The sequence below is a fragment of the Coregonus lavaretus genome, assembly GCF_964263955.1.
Source record: "Coregonus lavaretus genome assembly, chromosome: 12".
Lineage (NCBI taxonomy): Eukaryota > Metazoa > Chordata > Actinopteri > Salmoniformes > Salmonidae > Coregonus > Coregonus lavaretus.
The window spans coordinates 57,182,441-57,203,100 of NC_139999.1; the positions used below are offsets into that span (position 1 = coordinate 57,182,441).

The 20,660-nt window shown below is 42.2% G+C and overlaps 1 protein-coding gene across 1 annotated transcript in view; it reads left to right on the plus strand.

Moving 5' to 3' along the window:
* ptprt (protein tyrosine phosphatase receptor type T) overlaps positions 1 to 20,660 on the plus strand; it is a gene marked incomplete at both ends in the record, with an annotated part of 404,935 nt that overhangs the window by 195,356 nt on the left and 188,919 nt on the right. The window contains 1 exon segment of the mRNA XM_084173452.1: positions 15,559 to 15,855. Within this exon segment, the coding sequence (XP_084029578.1) occupies positions 15,559 to 15,855 (297 nt within the window).

Consider the following 20,660-nt stretch of genomic DNA (forward strand, 5'->3'; position numbering starts at 1 on the left):
GGTCTTTATTAGAGAGAATATTGTTCAATTTTGGTCACAAATAAGTCGCCCTGCTCCGGTTCTTTGTCCTAAAACTACTTGGATCCAATTTCTGGTTCATTAGAGGCCTGAAAAGAGCAGCGAAGGCCCCGTGTTTCATCTGAGGCTGAGGCCTTACCATGCTAAATGGTCTAATTTTCCCCCTGAAATCTGCGACATCAATAATACCATGTAATAGGGCTCTCCTTTGCTCAGTCCCTTCAACAGAGACATTATGATGCCCCTGTTAGACACAATTGGTGATACAGAATTGAAAATTCATCATCCACGCATATTCAGTCAAATCTAAGAAATACAGAATAGATTTTTCACCTAATTTGGTTTGTCATCTGGACTCGTTCTCTTTAATTTTTTCCATCATGGACAAGGTCAGTGGTCTTTTTTCTGTTTTTGTTGTCTATCAAAACAAGCTGCTGGTGAATAGGGTCCATGAAATTACTACCAGTTCCATATACAAAACAGTGCTAGGACCCAGCAGGACACTCCTTTAAAGGAGTAGTTCACTATCTTATAACTTGATGTTAAATGGTTCCTCACACTGAAAGTAGTCTATGGACCAGGAGAAACTATAATCCATGGTTCAGTTTTCTTTATACAGACATTACAAACTTCAGCTAACTTCAGCTAAAAATCTATGGAAGTGAAAAATGTCCAAATCACCTGAAATCAACTCCATATTTGGTTTGATGTTACTTAAAAGTGATTTGGCCATAAAAAACAAACAGTTACAGTTTCTCCTGGTCCACTTTCAGGGTGAGGAACCATCTAACATCAAGTTGTAAAATAGTGAACTAGTCCTTTAAGTCGAATGTAGCCATTGCCCGGCGGTTTGGGCAGTAAGCATTGCCCATCAAACATGGGGGCCTGCATTAAGGGAGTAACTTGTACATAAATGCCTGGCTCTCGTAATTACCCAGGGTGAATTGCTCTTAGACATCCTCCTTTCAACATCATCATCTCAATTTGAGCTTTGAGAGGAAAGAACTTTGACCTGAATGATGGACAGAAAATACATGTTGTTTGAAAGAAAATATGACATTCGCCTGTCAGTCAGAGAAATGTAATTAATGGGCTTTTTTTTTGGTTATATTTAATATATCCCTTGAGAAGAGTGCTTTATAGGAGGCCAAACAATTTATAACCATTTGTACCATATGTTTTGTTAATTCATTCGCATATAGCTTGTAGGGAACTCACTGGAAAGAGCAACCAATCCCATTCCAGATCCGACAAGTACTACAACTACTTTTCTCCCAGTAATTTGTGTGCGACAGAGCACTGCCTGTTCTCGACCCATCTACCCAGCACTCAGAGTAGGCATCCAGCTACAGTACAGCACATGGTGAATGAAAAGCGCTTTGATGCCCAGAATACTTTTTCCACCAACGGTGTCACTTCTCTTGGTTTATGACTCTAAAGATAAAAGGTTGGGCAGAAATGGCTGACAGGTAGATGCCCCTTTCATTGTAAGTTCAAAGTCCAGTCCAGCGTGCAGTCCAATCCCGACATCTTCCATCTCTAGGTCTTGAGAGAACAGAAAATAGGGCACTTCTCAGCCAAAGTGTAGGATTAGGCTCTCTTGGAAGGGTGTGACAGACACCTATTGTTGAGGGGAAGTGTACTTTTCTTCATATCTGACCAATCTTTCCTGGTCTTTGAGAAAAGTATGGTTAAAGGTTTGAAAGAATATGGACTACTTGGTGTGTTCCTCCAATGTTATTCACAAAATGGTCCAAATAATTGACCTTACCATGTTGACCTGACACTGCTTGTGTTCCCTACATCCTCTCGATCTGAAGACATTCACAAACCCTCCAAAGCTCCACATTTCCCACATTGTTGAGTCCAATATGGTATGTGTGGTATTATTTCAAACAATTCAATAATGCTGTTTTGTGGGAATGATGTTGCTTCAAGTAAAATGTGTTAGCACCTCCACAAATAACTTAGAAAATAATGACAGAGGTTTGCAGCGGAAGACGAAGTGAAGACTGTTGCCATGGCGACGTTGAATGGTGACTACTTTCTGATTAGAGCATAATAAGAGGCTTGGCCTTTGTGGTGAGGTCACTGGGTAAAGAAAGGACTACAGAAACTCGGTGGGGGACGAATAATATGGTAACCTTTGCAGAATTTGATTAAACTTCAATTAAAAATGTATGTCGCCGTCACGCACTGCCAGGAGGCAGCCAGTGCGGCAGGAGCCTGTGTTTCGCCACACATGACTTTCCCCCCAGAAATCATTAATAGTCATGTCACTCCCCCATACTGTCTTGTCAGCACTCTCAACGGACTCCCACAAGGTGCTGTCCTCCACTCTTCTCATTTGCTGAGAAATTTGAAATGACAATGAACAGGATGCAGTCATGGTTAAGAATGCCTATTCTGTCCTGTGTTATCCATGATCCTGTGTTGGAGGTTGTGAGCAAACTGCAAGTTGTTACAGGGTTCCAGACAAACTTGAGAGTCTATGGTAATAAGGGCTCTATTTTCGGTCTGGCGCTAAGGAGGCGCAAGCGTCAAACGCACGTTAGTTTGCAATTTCGTCATGTAAAAACTGGTGCACTAACACCAGGTTTGGCAATTTACCTGTCTAACTTCAGCTTGCTTGCGCTGAAGTGGGAGGGGTGGCAATATTTGAGGTGTGTCCTTAAAAACAAGCGCAAAAGTGACACTTTCGTGCAGTGGTAATGGGACGTATTAAAAATGCACAATAGGGCAGTTGATAATGGAATGGATTTTAAAGAGTGGAAGCGCAGCCTATCCAGCCATGACACACAGTGCCCATGGATGGAGAGATGTGCCAGTGAATCTCGTATTTAGAAAACATAAAGAAATGATTGGTTTCCGCCATTTTGTTAATTTGATTAAAAACAAAGCATTGCCTACCCACCCCTTATTTTATTTGTATTTAACCTTATTTAACCAGGCAAGTCAATTAAGAACAACTTCTTATTTACAATGATGGCAAGAGGCAAAAGGCCTCCTGTGGGGACTGGGGCTGGGATAAAAAAATAGAAATAAAAATAAACAATGTAAGACAAAACGGACAATACAGACAGAAGACACTGGCAAGAGCACAAATACAACAGCAAACACACTGTGTGTGTGTGTGTGTGTGTGTGAAGTAAAACAACATGCTTCTTTACAGTACATAAGGCAACGCAAACTAGTACCATCTGGTAACAACTAGAAACAACTACGTCTCAATAAACGGTTCATCTATTTGTCCTTTGAACTTCTCCAGGGACACCAAACGGGTATGCTACGAAGCAGGTTTGAGGAGTTAGCGAGGTAACTTTGGTCAACCATGAGTTTAACTCGGGATAACCGGTCATACGAAAGTGGCTCACCTTTTAGCCAGGTAAATTTGGCTCTGGGGCAGGCTAACTCATGGCTTACTCCACTTACCCTGAATGAAATGACTGAGCCACGAGTTGAGGACCAATTCAATCAGATTCCCTCCCTCTTGCAAAGACTGCATCATCATCCTCTTCATTTGAGAAAGACAACTGATTAAATATTTTATTAATCAAAGTTTTGTGTGTTAAAAAATAGTAATGGGCCTCCCGAGTGGCGCAGCGGTCTAAGGCACTGCATTGCAGTGCTAGAGGCGTCACTACAGACCCGGGTTCGTTCCCGGGCTGTATCACAACCGGCCGTGATCGGGAGTCCCATAGGGCGGCGCACAATTGGCCCAGCGTCGTCCGGGTTGGGGGTGGGCTTTACTTGGCTCATCGTGCTCTAGCGACTCCTTTTGGCGGGCCGGGCGCCTGCTGGCTGACCTCGGTCGTCAGGTGAACAGTGTTTCCTCCGACACATTGGTGCAGCTGGCTTCCGGGTTAAGCGGGCATCGTGTCAAGAAGCAGTACGGCTCGATTGGGTTGTGTTCAACATATTTAGCAAATATGGGTCAGGTTATTTTACAGACTAGGCTATAACGGACTAACATTCGAATTGGAGTTGATGACACAACTTGAAGTAACCACATATTTAGCCATGGAGCACGTTCTGATTGGCCATTGATTGTCCAAGCCTCAACACACCCACAACTTGTTTATTCACTAAAACCCAGCACTTTCGTGGCACTGCCAGCTACTGCACCCATAATTCCGGTTGTGAAGTCCACCTCTGAAACTATAATGCTACAGCCAGCGTTAGGTTTGTTAAAATAGATCCCTAAATCTCAAACCAATTGTATTTGTTGTGAAGAGATGAGCCTAATGTAATTGACATGCATGCAGGCACACACTAACACATACACGGACACTCGCACGTACACTCACACTGTCTCCTAGCGGTTTGATGAACAGTTCCCCTCTGCCGTTTGACGGCTTCTCTCTCAAACAAGACCTGATGGATTAGTGTCGTGACATAAGGCCTTGACCACATCATTAGAGTGACCTCAATGATAGATCACTTCCAGGCAACTCAGTGATGAGGGTGTTTTCTGACAGGAGCTCCAAGTGACGGTCAATATTTTCATTAGTCACGGCCAAGTTGAAAGACGTGTCAGAAAGACTGAGGAACAGCCATTGGAGATGAGCAGAGAGAGTAATATCATTCCAATATAGAATACTGTAGCCTATTCCCAGCTTTTGATAGGCACTGGATTTATAGAAGTAGTGTCACAAAATGAACCTGACCACAAACAAATGTGTTTTATCTCAGAGAATAGCTTGACTGTCTGACATGATCTGTTTATTGCTAAATACTTAAATAGTTAACCAATAGTTACCCAGACAATCTGCATTAACCCTTTTAGCTTACTCATTTGATTCATCACATACAATGCTACTGTTTATTATCTATCCTGTTGCCTATTCACTTTACCCCAACCTATATGTACATATACTATACAGTACCAGTCAAAGGTTTGGACACACCTACTCATTCAAGGGTTTTTATTTATTTTTTTACTGTTTTCAGCATTGTAGAATAATAGTGAAGACATCAAAACTATGAAATAAAACATATGGAATCATGTAGTAACCAAAACAATTGTTAAACAATGTTAAACATGAAGTGGAATGCATTTCAATTAACAGGTGTGCCTTGTTAATTTGTGGAATTTCTTTCCTTATTAATGCGTTCGAGCCAATCAATTGTGTTGTGACAAGGTAGTGGTATACAGAAGATAGCCCTATTTGGTAAAAGACCAAGTCCATATTATGGCAAGAACAGCTCAAATAAGCAAAGAGAACGACAGTCCATCATTACTTTAAGACATGAGGGTCAGTCAATCCGGGAAATTTCTAGAACTTTTAAAGTTTCTTCAAGTGCAGTCGCAAAAACCATCAAGCGCTATGATGAAACTGGCTCTCATGAGGACCACTACAGGAAAGGAAGACCCAGAGTTACCTCTGCTGCAGAGGATAAGTTGATTAGATTTAACTGCACCTCAGATTGCAGCCCAAATAAATGCTTCACAGAGTTCAAGTAACAGACACATCTTAACATCAACTGTTCAGAGGAGACTGCGTGAATCAGACCTTCATGGTCGAATTGCTGCAAAGAAACCACTACTAAAGGCCACCAATAAGAAGAAGAGACTTGCTTGGGACAAGAAACACGAGCGCAACAGACATTAGACCGGTGGAAATCTGTCCTTTGGTCTGATGAGTCCAAATTTGAGATTTAGGTGAACGGATGATCTCCGCATGTGTGGTTCCCACCATGAAGCATGGAGGAGGAGTTGTGATGGTGTGGGGGTGCTTTGCTGGTGACACTGTGATTTATTTAGAATTCAAGGCACACTTAACCAGCATGGCTACCACAGCATTCTGCAGCGATACGCCATCCCATCTGGTTTGCGCATAGTGGGACTATCATTTGATTTTCAACAGAACAATGACCCAAAACACATATCCAGGCTGTGTAAGGGCTATTTGACCAAGAAGGAGAGTGTTGGAGTGCTGTATCAGATAACTTGGCCTCCACAATCACCCGACCTCAACCCAATTGAGATGGTTTGGGATGAGTTGGACCGTGGAGTGAAGGAAAAGCAGCCAACAAGTGCTCAGCATATGTGGAAACTCCTTCAAGACTGTTGGAAAAGTATTCCTCATGAAGCTGGTTGAGCGAATGCCAAGAGTGTGCAAATATATTTTGATTTATTTAACACTTTTTGGGTTACTACATGATTCCATATGTGTTATTTCATAGTTTTGATGTCTTCACTATTATTCTACAATGTAGAAAATAGTGAAAATAAAGAAAAGCCCTTGACTCAGTAGGTGTTTCCAAACTTTTGACTGGTACTGTATATACAAAAGTATGTGGACACCCCTTCAAATTAATGGATTCAGGTATTTCAGCCACACCTGTTGCTGACAGGTGTATAAAATCGAGCACACAGCCATACAATCTCCATAGACAAACATTGGCAGTAGAATGGCCTTACTGAATAGCTCAGTGACTTTCAACTTGGCACCGTTATAGGATGCCACCTTTCCAACAAGTCAGTTCGTAAAGTTTCTGCCCTGCTAGATCTGCCCCGGTCAACTGTAAGTGCAGTTATTGTGAAGTGGAAATGTCTAGGAGCATCAACGGCTCAGCCGCGAAGTGGTAGGCCACACAAGCTCACAGAATGGGACAACCGAGTGCTGAAGCGCGTAGCGTGTCTGTCCTCGGTTGAAACACTCACTACATAGTTCCATACAGCCTCTGGAAGCAACTTCAGCACAAGAACTGTTCGTCGGGAGCATCATGAAATGGGTTTCCATGGCCGAGCAGCCGCACACATGCCTAAGATCACCATGTGCAATGCCAAGCTTTGGCTGGAATCTTGTAAAGCTTGCCGGCTTTGGACTCTGGAGCAGTGGAAATGCGTTCTCTGGAGTGATGAATCACGCTGGACGAATCTGGGTTTGGCGGATACCAGGAGAACGCTACCTGCCCGAATGCATAGTGCGAAATGTAAAGTTTAGTGGAGGAGGAAATTATTGTCTGGGGCTGTTTTTCATGGTTCGGGCTAGGCCCCTTAGTTCCACTGAAGGGAAATCTTAACGCTACAGCATACAATGACATCCTAGACGATTCTGTACTTCCAACTTTGTGGCAACAGTTTGGGGAAGGCTCTTTCCTGTTTCAGCATAACAATTCTCCCTTGCACAAATTGAGGTCAATACAGAAATGGTTGGTCGAGATTGGTGTGGAAGAACTTAACTTGCCTGCACAGAGCCCTGACCTCAACCACATCGAACACCTGTGGGATGAATTGGAATGCCGACTGAAAGCCAGGCCTAATCGCCCAACATCAGTGCCCGACCTCACTAATGCTCTTGTGGCTGAATGGAAGCCAGTCCCCACAAAAATGTTCCAACATCTAGTGGAAAGCCGTCCCAGAAGAGTGGAGGCTGTTATAGCAGCATATTAATTACCATGATTTTGAAATGAGATGTTCGACGAGCCGGTGTCCACATACTTTTGGTCATGTAGTGTATCTACCTCAACTACCTTATACCCCTGCACATCGACTCAGTACTGTTACCCCGTATATAGCCAAGTTCTCTTTAATCTTTGCGTATTTATTCCTCGTGTTATATTTGCTTTCTCTCCGCATTGTTGGGAAGGGCCCGTAAGCATTTCACTGTTAGTCTACACCTGTTGTTCACGAAGCATGGAGTGACAAATACAATTTGATTTGAAATGTTATTACGTGTTTTTCTCAGAATGACAAGATCGAATTGCAGACAAAAGGAAGTCACTCCATATTTCCTCAACATGTCTTGTTTGAGCTTTGATGTACAGTGCGTTCAGACGTAGGTTCAGATATAGGTTCAGATGTAACATAGCACAGGCCACAGGTCTGCTCCATCTCTTTGAACCAGTGTTTTCACCTCATTACCAAAATAAAGACTACTTTCTACAGACCCTCGCCAAGCCTCGCCAGCCTCTACTCCTTCCATCAACAGATTGGCTTACAAGGGCAGTGGGCACACAGGGTATACTAATGTACAAGTCTTCCCAGGTTCATAAATATACAAGTTTGTTCCCCCGTGCTCTGACTGAGAGAGTGAGGGTACCTGAGAATCTATCCGTGGGCATTTGATGTATCTTGATCCTCATTGTGAGAACTCATTACCGGGGAAAGCAGCGATTGGAGTAAGATATTTTCCTCCATGGAGCCTAAATTATTGGAATGAGTGCCGGTTTGATTGATTCTGAGGGGAAGGGTGATTGCTTTCTCAGCTCACTGACTCCACTGGAGGGATAGCGTAATAATAACCAGAAGGATCTCTCGATACAGACCCTTTTGGGGAAGAGGTGGGTGGCAGGTAGTGGCAGTGCTGGTGGAGGTGGTAATGGTGTTGAGGGGATACGATACTAGCTGTGTAGTCTCTGTGCCATCAGTCTATACTCTGCTCCCAATTTAGATTGCTTTTCTCTCTCTCTCTTTCTCTCTCCCCACCACCATTCTTTTGTTTTCAAATGATTCATTTTGGAAGAAGAATACACAGCGTTTATCGTTTTGTATTTATTTGTTATACACTAAACAAAAATATAAACGCAACAGATAAAGTGTTGGTCCCATGTTTCATGAGCTGAAATAAAAGATCCCAGAAATGTTCCATACGTACAAAAAGCTTATACGCCCGATACTGACTGGTTTTCTGATCCACGTCCCTACTTAAAAAAAAAAAAAGTATCTGTGACCAACAGATGCATACCTGTATTCCCAGTCATGTGAAATCCATAGATTAGGGCCTAATTCATTTAATTCAATTGACCGATTTCCTTATATGAACTGTAACTCAGTAAAATCTTTGAAATTGTTGCATGTTGCGTTTCTATTTTTGTTCAGGATATTATCGTGCTCTTCCGCTTGTTTCGGTTGGGAGAATGGCCCATCCCTGTTTCGGTTGGGAGAATGGCCCATCCCTGTTTCGGTTGGGAGAATGGTCCATCCCTGTTTCGGTTGGGAGAATGGCCCATCCCTGTTTCGGTTGGGAGAATGGCCCATCCCAGTTTCGGTTGGGAAAATGGCCCATCCCTGTTTCGGTTGGGAGAATGGCCCATCCCTGTTTCGGTTGGGAGAATGGCCCATCCCTGTTTCGGTTGGGAGAATGGCCCATCCCTGTTTCCACGTCTCTTGTCTACCAAATGGAGAGTGGAGAGCGATTGAGGGCTATTGAGCGGCCACTGAATAGAGCGGTGCACTTTAGCAATGTTTAACAGGAATCCAGCCTTGAGAACAATAATGTAAGACCATATTTTGCCAATATATAGCATAAGAACTAATAATATATACAGTAGTCCTCACCTTTAAAGGGGCAATCTGCGTTTGCTAGATATATTTGTTACTTTTCATTAATGACATATAGCCATTGATTATTAACACATATAACTTATAAATGCCTCATTAGCTTAGTTCAACTGTCAAACCTCATCAGAACCCAAAATATAAGCTTGTTTTACTCCATTGTTTGTAAACAATGTGATTGTAGACAAACACTGTATAGCTTCAAAACATGGTTAAAACCTAAATTATATTTATATTGTTAAAACTATCATTTTGATCTCATGGATAGTCAGTCCATGCATCCATAGCCCCATCTCTTCATTAGAGGGTGGTTACATTTCTCTAGCCCCAAAGGTGACAGGGTGCCCGCTTTGCTGTTGTTTGAACCACATATTGCCCCTTTTAATATTTCATTCCTTGGAATCTCAATAAAACTGCACTTTTGATTAGTCTCAATCAAATGTTTACATAATTGTAGCTCTGCACAGATACATGCCTCAGACATTAATGCAATTTAAACCACAGGTTCAGGCAAATTAATCAATGGGTGTATTGATTGGCAGGGCTGTGAAAGGAGCCTGCTGGAGTAGTGAGAGAGTGGCGGGGAGCCACCGGGGGAGAGCCCAGGTAATTAAGGCAACAGTTGTACTCGGCTCCGCTCCACCACTCTGCCTCCCTAATTGTTCTCTGCTTTAAAGGGTGACCTGTGGCCCGGGAAATGGACAGCCCAGCCAACACCGGCACGTTAGCAGTCAGGAAGTGCACATCATTTTTGACAGCTGCCCGCCTGCCTCTCCAGCCCTCACAAACCACCAAGGGTGTGCGTGTGTGTATATATATTGTGTGTGTGTGTGTTTGTGTGTGTGTGTTTGAGTTGCACTCCAGAATCCCTCATTAAACTGAGATAGCAAACTTCAAATGATGGGGATTTAGAATGTCACAGGATGTGAATGGAGGCTTTTTTCCATGGGGTGGAAGTGCTGGGCTATTGTACTAAAGGTCGGACAACTCATTTGTGATTCCTTATATAAGTGGGGCTGGATTTTTCCTGCATGCCCTGTGCACTCATGGATAGACCCACAGAATGCAATTTTAGGTTTCCATAAAGGCTTGGTTAAAGTGTAGTCTACAGAGATCTATTGAGTTGTTAAGAACATGTACTGTAGTCTAGTCTATAAAATGACTCAAAGGAACTCAAACAAATCCAGGTCCCATGCTCCATTGGAAAACACAGTGAACTTGTGTTAAAACCCCTGTCAATACCTCTCACTGAAACGACACAACAACTTCGGATTCCATCGGCCTTCCGCTTTCAACTGTCCTACACACTTAAACACCATTCGACCTCGTCCTGAGTGTACCCTCAGTTATAATTAGCTAGAAGGCATCACAGTCTCTCGGTCTCATGAACAGAGATGGACAACGTCCCACCACTGTATCCCTTTTTTTTGTATAATAATAATATAATATGCCATTTAGCAGACAATTATGTATGACAATTATGGGTGAGAATTGCTGGACATTGCAGTACCTGCCAGTCGTGAAATAAAGACGGGAATTCTCGAGGTCTTGGTGATTATAGGGAGGATAGACAGTGAGGGATTCAATGGGCTTCAAAGAAATTGCGTCAACATCTTTTTCCACCGTTTTATGGACCGGAGACCCCTTGAGGAAGATGGAGGTCAATAATGCCATTTAGTAAATGAACAAAACAACCACCCTATCCAATAACAAAAGAGCAGCAGGTAGTTCCAAGTCTGTCAAGCTAAACCGATGTTGTGACATTTTGGAAAGTTTCGATCGATCCACACATCCCCTTTCTTTCTTAAGTTTAATCCTAAAAGGCCCTGAACGTTCTGTGTTTATCTCTATTGCAATATCCAACTTGTATTTTGTATATAAAGCTTAGTTATCAAATCATTTGTGAATCTCTGCATATTCTTTACATGTTTGAAGGAAAATGGAGGCAAGCTTCAAGCCAAGTACCAGAGGATCTCATGCAGCTTCTAGCCAAGTACCAGAGTCTCTCATGCAGATACAATGTAGCTAAATTAAAATGTGCAGTTTTCCTTCCAACTTCGGAGTCGCTTTTCAAACATAATTAAAAAAACACTAAAAAATAGTCACTGGAACATATGCTTGCAGTCGTGTTAATCCAATTTGCTTAAGTCAAGTATCTCTGGGGGGCTTATCTTGTCTTTAGGAGGCTTTTGCTACTGAATACTAGGGGCACTGAGGCCATTATGGAGCATTCATATCCCTTTCATAATCATGATATAAAAAGTATTAGATTGCACTGTTAGACTTTAGAATGTAGATATTGCGAATCAGAGATTGCACCACAGGTTAAAAAGTAGTGTATTTTCTGGGGCCTGGAGTTTTTCCTGATCTCATGACCTGTTCAGGTAAAACTCTGGGTCTCTGGGTCTAGCCCATTCATAGACGCTAACTACCTTAGCGCCTATTGATGAAGGTATCTTCTTCCCGGGGAACTTTTGTTAAGAGCCCTGCCGCTTGCTCTAAATATTGACAAACATTGCTTGCGGAAAGGTTTTGGAAACATAAAAAAAGGTTAAATTACTACACACCTTTATAGGGTTAGGGTTAATGTTCCCACATGGCCATATCTCCATGTTACAGCGCTTGTTTACGGAAGACAGACAGAGACATAGGCGGCCACCTGTGCTAATTAGCTATGTATCATGCGCCGCACACCTGTGCTACAGTAACTGATTTTTTTTTATTTGAAAGATTCTTAAATACACTACCAGTCAAAAGTTTGGACACACCTACTCATTCAAGGGTTTTTCTTAATTTTTACTATTTATTAAATTATTATGTTATATTAGTGAAGACATCAGAACTATGAAATAACACATATGGAATCACGTAGTAACCAAAAAAGTGTTAAACAAATCTAAATATATTTTAGATTTGAGATTCTTCAAATAGCCACCCTTTGCCTTGATGACAGCTTTACACACTCTTGGCATTCTCTCAACCAGCTTGCACCTTTGGCAGCGATTACAGCATCAAGTCTTCTTGGGTATGACGCTACAACATTTTACATTTTAGTCATTTAACAGACGCTCTTATCCAGAGTGACTTACAGTTAGTGAGTGCATACATTTTTCATACTGGCCCCCCATGGGAAACGAACCCACAACTCTGGCGTTGCATTTGCCAGCCTCTAGGGCAGTGGTCACCAACCGGTCACCAACCGGAATTCCAAGGAATTCCTAGTCGATCACCAAACATTTCTGTAAATAAAACAACGATAAAGCCTTGCGTTCCTAATTGTTTTATTCATTTCGCACTGTTGGCGGTAGGTGCACTTGATTCAGCAGCCCTAGCGCCTCGAAGGCAAAGTGTTCCCATTTTGAACCATTTCATGAGTCTGAAGATAAAACTACCCAGCAGGCCCAGAGAGCAAATCAAGTGCACTTATAGGCCTACTGCTAGCCAATCAGATACTGTAGCTCAGATCACCATGTCTGCACAGTTTCCCCTTTTCTTAGCAGAAGGAGGGAGAGACGGTGAGTCAGGTGAGGCAGCCTCACTGCTGCTCCCTCCCTCTCCTCAGACTGAACATCAGATGCAGGCCATTAGTCCAGGAAAAAAAAAAAATATTATTATGCTCACTCAGCTATGTGTCAGGGTTGCTGAAGGTGGGTGTGGTGCAGGAATCAAGCGCAGGACGCAGAAACTAAGTCCAAAATACTTTAGTGAAATATTCACGTAGTACACGAGCAAACAAGCCCGGAGGCGAGAATAAAGGCGCACACAGGCGTCAAACAATAGGCGCACTAAAATGTGCGAAAACCTCTCCAAAACAACGGAGGGAAACACGTAGCTCAGAACACCAAACAGAAGAGCAATCACACACAACACCTGACACACACAACGAGAACTAAATAGGACACTAATGAGGACTAACTAGACACAGGTGTACAACATCAAGACAAAACCAAACGAACATGAAACATAGATAGGCAGCTAGTACTCCGGGGACGACGACCGCTGAAACCTGCCCGAACAAGGAGGAGGAGCAGCCTCGGCCGAAACACTATGCCTCACAAGTAATACAACAAATGATCTATTACCAGTGTGATCATATACCTACAATGTTGAAATATAATTTCAAAATGGACTGAGAAGAACAGCATTGGCAGGGCAATTCAAGTATAGCCTCTATGCAGTGATAATGTATTGGGCCTATAGCCTACTGCACAAACGTCATTGCAGAACAGTTTTTAATTGGTTAAAATATCTGAGCGGTAGATCTCGGCTTGCATTTTGACTCAGAAAGTGATCTTGACTCAGAAAAGGTTGGTGACCACTGCTCAAGGGTGTTACTTTGGACTAAATCGCTCCCCCTCTATACTTTCCAAAACATATAACTTATAATGTCCCTCTGTTGTCCCTCCGGTGCCCAAGGACAAAAGCCAGTGGTAGCCTAGCCAGTGAGATTGACTTATTCTATTTTATGTCTTTTTACTCTCCTTTGGAATTGCGCAGCGTAAAGTTCCCACGCAGTTGACTTTTGTGGGCACCCATTGATATGTTTATTGCTCGCAATTTCCTCTTTGCTCTATTGTGGAGTGGCTGGGGTGATGAATGTGGCGGAGTGTCGGCAGGAAGAACCGGAGCCGGCATGAAGATTGATTTCCATTTCTCCTTTTCTCCTCAGCGGAGCTCCCCAAAGTTTGCGATTAATGATCCCTTTCCCCGCTCATCGATCAGCGGGGCCGCTACCTGAGCCCCGAACCCCTACCTGGAGTGGAGTCGGCCCACCCATGGCATAGCAACCCTCCCAGTTGCCCCTCAGTGTGTGCCAACCACTGCCGACCGCCATGTACCCTGATTAATGAGACTTGAGTCATGCCCAATGCTAGCCCCCTCCTGTCCCTCCATCCCTTACTCCCTCCCTCCTTCCCTCATCTTCATTTGTGGTAGATAGCTGAGAGGAGCTGGAGGAGGATAACAACGACAACACTGAGCCGTTATTTGTCAAGATCAAGGGCAACTCAGGAGATGCCTTCATTGACTTAACGACAAAAGCAAAGTTATAACTCAGGCTTCACAGAGTCCCCCCTATTGGATTTTCCAGACTGAAATTAGCAATCTTCTTAGAGCTGATTTCCGAAGTGAACCCTGATTAGCCCTAGATTAGCCCTAATCAGGTCCCTTCAAACCTGGGGATTTGGGCTTTTGTTGTTCAGCATTATTCTCTATCAGTTCCAGAAATCGGGCTGTAGCCAGTTGGAACACTACTGTGAGGCCTTGTTCTAAGCACGCATAAGTCTGTATTACACAAAGTCGTCAAGTTACTGTGTTTTGTGTTCTGTGGAGAATAGTAGTATGTGATGCATGAAAAAGTAGATTTACCATTAGTTATATTGATCACTGTGTAGTTTACCACAACTGCAATACATGGAGCTTCCTTTTTCCAGACTCATATCATAACATCACTCATATCATAAAGTAGACGTCATCAAAACATTGCACTGTATCTCCAAACAATAAAGTATTCAGGAATTGCAGAAATGCTTTTCTGGATGATGCCATCGATAAGATTCGAGGGGCTTCTTAACAACCAGTTCAAAAGGTTTAAGGGCTCAGCAGCCAAATGCCAGTTGTTTGTGCACTTAGCTTTGGCTTGTGCAGATTACACTACAGGCTTTTCATCTTGTAAAATGAGACAAAACCTTTTACATTTCAAGTCCCACCCAGACGCACCCAAACAGAACCCAAATGGAAGGGCGGTTTTTGTCTCCCACCATCTTGTATGATTTAGCTGTTGTTATTAGCTAATCTAGGGGAATTAGAATGACCTTGAGGCTAAAGAGCTTTGTTTGAGCAATCCTTTTGTCATTCACTCATGCATGGTATATCAACTTAACCATGATACTCGCAACATATGGATGATACTGCTGTGATAGCCCACCGAACATCCATGGGGGGGTTAGTGGTTGGTGGAGATTTATCAAAGAGGCAGACTTGATCAAAGTGCTAAACAACTGCACTGTGCTAAACAACTATCTCCATAATACATCAATAGCAGTTCAGGTTTTTTTCCCCTCATGTGACTCAATGCCACCGAACATCAGCCCATCCTGTGCAATCAATTATGGGATCCTTAAGCAGTGAGGCAGTCAGTTCCTCTTAGTTATGGGATCCCTAAGCAGTGAGGCTCTTAATTTGTCAGTGGTTAGATATGAGGATATGTTCACAAACTCTAACCCCTGTTCCTGTCTTTCTCCTTCTGCCTTCAGACCCAGTCCACGGGCCTCAGAACGTCAATGTGGTGGACATTCGGGCCCGCCAGCTCACGCTGCAGTGGGAAACGTTTGGCTATGCCGTGACGCGCTGCCACAGCTACAACCTGACGGTGCAGTACCAGTATGTGTTCAACCAGCAGGAGTTTGCGGCCGAGGAATTGATCCAGACATCATCCCACTACACCCTTCGGGGCCTGAGGCCCTTCGTCACCGTGCGCCTTCGCCTGGTCCTCGCCAACCCAGAGGGCAGCAAGGAGAGCGAGGAGATCGTCAAGCAGACAGAGGAGGATGGTGTGTGTCAGAGTATTTGTGTCTTTAGTGGTTTTGTCTTGGTTCCACTGTCTTGTCCTGTTCCTAGTTCAAATACATGCAAGGGGTTTATCTGTTGCCTGTACACATAGGGATACTAGCAAAACTACCAAACTAGCCTGCCAGGCCAGTAAAATGTTGAAATATCACATGGTTTTGGACACAGGCTAGTTTAAATTGCTGTCTACTAGCCCGGCTGGGGACAGTGCCCAAATCCATCTCTGCACATGACAAAAATATGACACAACAAAATAAATACAATAATAATATAGATGACACATTTGTCAATAGCTGAGAGAGAGAGAGAGAGAGAGAGAGAGAGAGAGAGAGAGAGAGAGAGAGAGAGAGAGAGAGAGAGAGAGAGAGAGAGAGAGAGAGAGAGAGAGAGAGAGAGAGAGATGTTTTTTACTGTTCTTCAACAACATTGTACAGCTGGCAGAAACATGGTGAATTGCGAGTACAATTTACATTGACAACATTTTATACCAAAACACATAAATGATACTAATATCCCTCTGGTATTTTAATGCACACTATTGTGTATTTATACCAAAATCTGATGTGAGATAGTTATTTAGTTAGCAGCAATGAACATTCAGGCTATTTGTGTCTGATAGCTTGCCTATATAGTTGTCTTTTAAAATAGATCATGATGGCTTACTTCTTGGAATAGGCTCCTTGATGGTTAAAGATGGTGGCCGTATTGTTGTGGCGTCATACATGTATTCAAACAGATAATGCTTTGCAGTAAAGGCACTAGCTTGATAGAACCGCAAGTTGTCCTCTGTAGCTCAGCTGGTAGAGCATGGCGCTTGTAACGCCAAGGTAGTGGGTTCGATCCCAGGGACCACCCATACACAAAAATGTATGCACGCATGACTAAGTCGCTTTGGATAAAAGTGTCTGCTAAATGGCATATTATATTATTTATAAGTTGATGGAAACATAGTAAGACCTTAATTGATCCACTAATTAAAACCACAATAATGATTGGTTATACTTCTAATGACTGTATAATGAGTGCTGATTACAGACTGTTGTCAAAGTATTCAAAACCCAATATGACTACAGTGTGAATTAATAAGCACAAATGAAAACATTGTATTTGTGTGACTGGATGTAACGTATAACCAAAAAATTTGCAGACATTGCCGTTATCCCTGCGCTATGATATCCTCATTCCATAAAGACTGTGGTATCTTTTCATTAACACAGACCAAACCTCCCACGAGGTCTCAAACTAGTTGAGAGTTGCAACGTCTCAGAAAATGTGTTAATCGTTTTTTCATAAAAATCTGTAATCTCTGGGTTGTAATTTTGTAATTAGTGCACATTGACTGTTCTCAGCTAATTGCACTTCTATGGTAATGACTTTAGCTTTAAAGCAGTATGAGTCGTCTCGTGAATATGCTTTACATTTTAAATGTTCCTTTTTCCCCTCGCTGTTGAAACTGAAATATATTCATAGCCGCAATGGAGGTTCTAATTAAGGTAGAAACGACACTGAATCCCATTATCTTAAACTCCCAGTTTACCAGAAGCAGATTAGATTTGGGAGTTTGGTGGTTAGATTTAAGTCACCCGATTCATTTTTCTATTTTCTTTAGGTCACACATGTACACCTACTCAATGTATTTTACTGTAATGCCAATGTACTTTTATCGTTTTTTAAAAATCTATTATTGTCAACAATGATCAATACATTTATTGTTGATCCTAGTCTTAGATCAATATAGGATTATTCATGCAACACAGTGCTTACTAGCACATTTTGTAATATCACATTTACTCATAAATTCATAGAATGCCATGTTAACGGGCAGTTAACACGGCAGACCCTTTGTTCATGGATAGTATAAGGGTCATAAGCATCCACCTCTTTGTTTGGCCAGTAAGGACGCTTCACCGGGTTAGACCTTGGTTGCATGGGGGTTGGTGGTGGGGCGTGTGTGTGTGTGTCCGTGTCCACTTGCTGTCCACTGATCTAGCCATTCATAATCAGATTGGAAAGCGATGATGACAGGGCTTAGCGTCATATGGTCGATGAAGCATTGGATGTACTTGGCCCAAAGATATTTGTCATCCCCAGTCAGCCTCCCAACCCCCACCCAACCAAATAACCATGTTTATTCCACCAACGAGACATTTTTACCATAACACTGATACTGTTTAGGAACAATTTCTCGACTTGTTGGAAATTCTTTGTTAGCTCTAATTCTTCAAAAACAGGAGAGGGAGGATTGTTCTCAATTTCTTATTTGACATGTGTTTTGTCTTGAGCGTACCCTGTATGGTTAAATCGTCTATTATTAGAAAATCTGTGAGGTCCCTGAGGAGATTTAAAACAGTGAGGATTGAATAATCCTTTTACTGCCGATTTATCTGACTTTAGAGAGACAGCTTTTATGGAGCACAGCATGAAAAACACAATACTGCTTTTTGTTGTTTTTCTTGACAGCCGCAATCTTAAAAAAGAACTCTATCAAACAAATGTTTTTTTTCAAAGACGTTGATTTCCGTTTGTAGACTTTCTACAATGAACATAGAAAAATAAATAGGATTTCAATTTACACTCGGTAGCTGAATATTAAACAGTGTAAACAATAGACGACCAACGTCAAATTCATCAACAAATGGATCTGAAAATATTGATTACACACTTACAATTTAAGCACATGACTCATTGTGTTTACAACACAGGTTTCTTGAACATAATGTGAAAAACAAGCCCTTGAACAAAACAACCAAAATACTCATCTCCTTTTAATCTCAAGCTCCCATTTGCTGTGTTTTAGTTAAACAAAATCCAATTTAACAATATTGCTTCTCCACCCTAGCAAAACATTGTTTTCCAGTTAAGGGTTTGTATGCCAACTTTAATGAGATATTCTTCCCTTTAGGGTCTCTGAAACATACGGGATCCATCTAGAATTAATTCAGTCAGGTTTTAATGCCCGATAAAATTGAAAATTAATAGCATACAAAGTGTATGTATTATGTTATTGGCATGAATAAAGATTTGGTATTTTCCAAAGGATAGCTATTTTCCAAAGTATTTCCTAAAGTTTAGCTCATACTTATCCCATTCAACACAATTGAATAAGTGTGTTGTTAAAAAATATACATGTGTAAAAATAAAATAAAGAAAACAAATGTAATCTCCATTTTAAAGTCATTATATCTAGACCAGTTATATCGTTTCAAGGGGAACGTGAGCAAGGGCTGTCACGGTTCTCTAAGACAGAACCCAGAAGCAGACCAGGACACGGTGAGTTGAACGAAGGTGAGGGTTTATTTACAGATTCAAACGATGCAGAATAATCCAGGAGACGGAGATGAGTAGATGGAGGTGAAGTAGCAGATTAAATGATGGCACGGCAGGGGTTGGGTGAAGGTTCCGGGAGAATGACTGTAGACAGAAAAAACGGAGGTAAGTACATGGCAGGTCAACAAGGTGCAAAAACAACAAAACTAACGCTAGTACTCAGAGGCTGATACGCTGACAAAACATACTGTTAATGGCTAACGATCCGGCAGGGAATGGATGTCAGGTCAGAGCTTAAGAAGGGGTGATGATCAGGACCAGGTGTGCCGAGGCTGATGAGAAGCAGGTGTAGTTAATCGAGAGATCACCCGCCTAGCATCGTCGCCCGGCAACCGGACAGGGTGCGTTCAGGCACCTACAGGAAACAGGAGATACCGAGCAGAAAAACGGCAACACAGGCAGGAACAGACTCAGGACGCAGGGTTCATGACAAGGGCATAGTTGGATATACAGCAGCAAACAGTTTTCTAAGAGTCCACATTCCTACGGCGAGACTCAAGAGGGCATTTATTTATCTTTTAAATTATTTATTTTAAATAAGTGAGTTAATTAGATGAAGAGTAAGCATAGCGAAAATTAATTCCTATTTGGTATTTTATTAGGATCCCAGTTAGCTGTTGCGATAGCAGCAGCTACTCTTCTTGGGGTCCACACAAAACATGAAACATGAACAGCTTACAGACAGAACTACATACATTTAAAATGTCACACATAGCCTACATATCAGTACATACACACAAACTATCTAGGTGAAATAGGGGAGACGCGTTGCGCGATGAGATGTTGCTTTAGCTGTTTTTTTAAACAAAGTTTGCTGTTAATTTGAGCAATCTGAGATGAAAGGAAGTTCCATGCAATCATGGCTCTATATAATACTGTACGTTTTCTTGATTTTGTTCTGGATTTGGGGGCTGTGAAAAGACACCTGGTGGCATGCCTGGTGGTGTAAGTGTGTGTCAGTGCTGTGTGTAAGTTGACTATGCAAACTATTTGGAATTCAACACATTGCATTACTTCTTGTTTTTATAAGAAACAGTCAGTTTCTCCTCTACTTTTAGCCAAGAGAGACTGGCATGCATAGTATTGATATTAGCCCTCTGATTACAGTGAAGTGCAATATGTGCCACTCTGGTCTCGGCCAGCTGCAGTTTTTCTAGGTCCTTCTTTGCAGCACCTGACCATATGACTCGGCAATAATTAAGATAAGATAATAATAATAATATAATAATATGCCATTTAGCAGACGCTTTTATCCAAAGCGACTTACAGTCATGTGTGCATACATTTTTACGTATGGGTGGTCCCGGGGATCGAACCCACTACCCTGGCGTTACAAGCGCCATGCTCTACCAATTGCTTTGTGGAGTGTGGTGTCAAAAAAGCAGAGCATCTCTTTATCACAGACAGACCTCTCCCCATCTTCACAACCATTGAATCAATATACTTTGACCGTGACAGTATA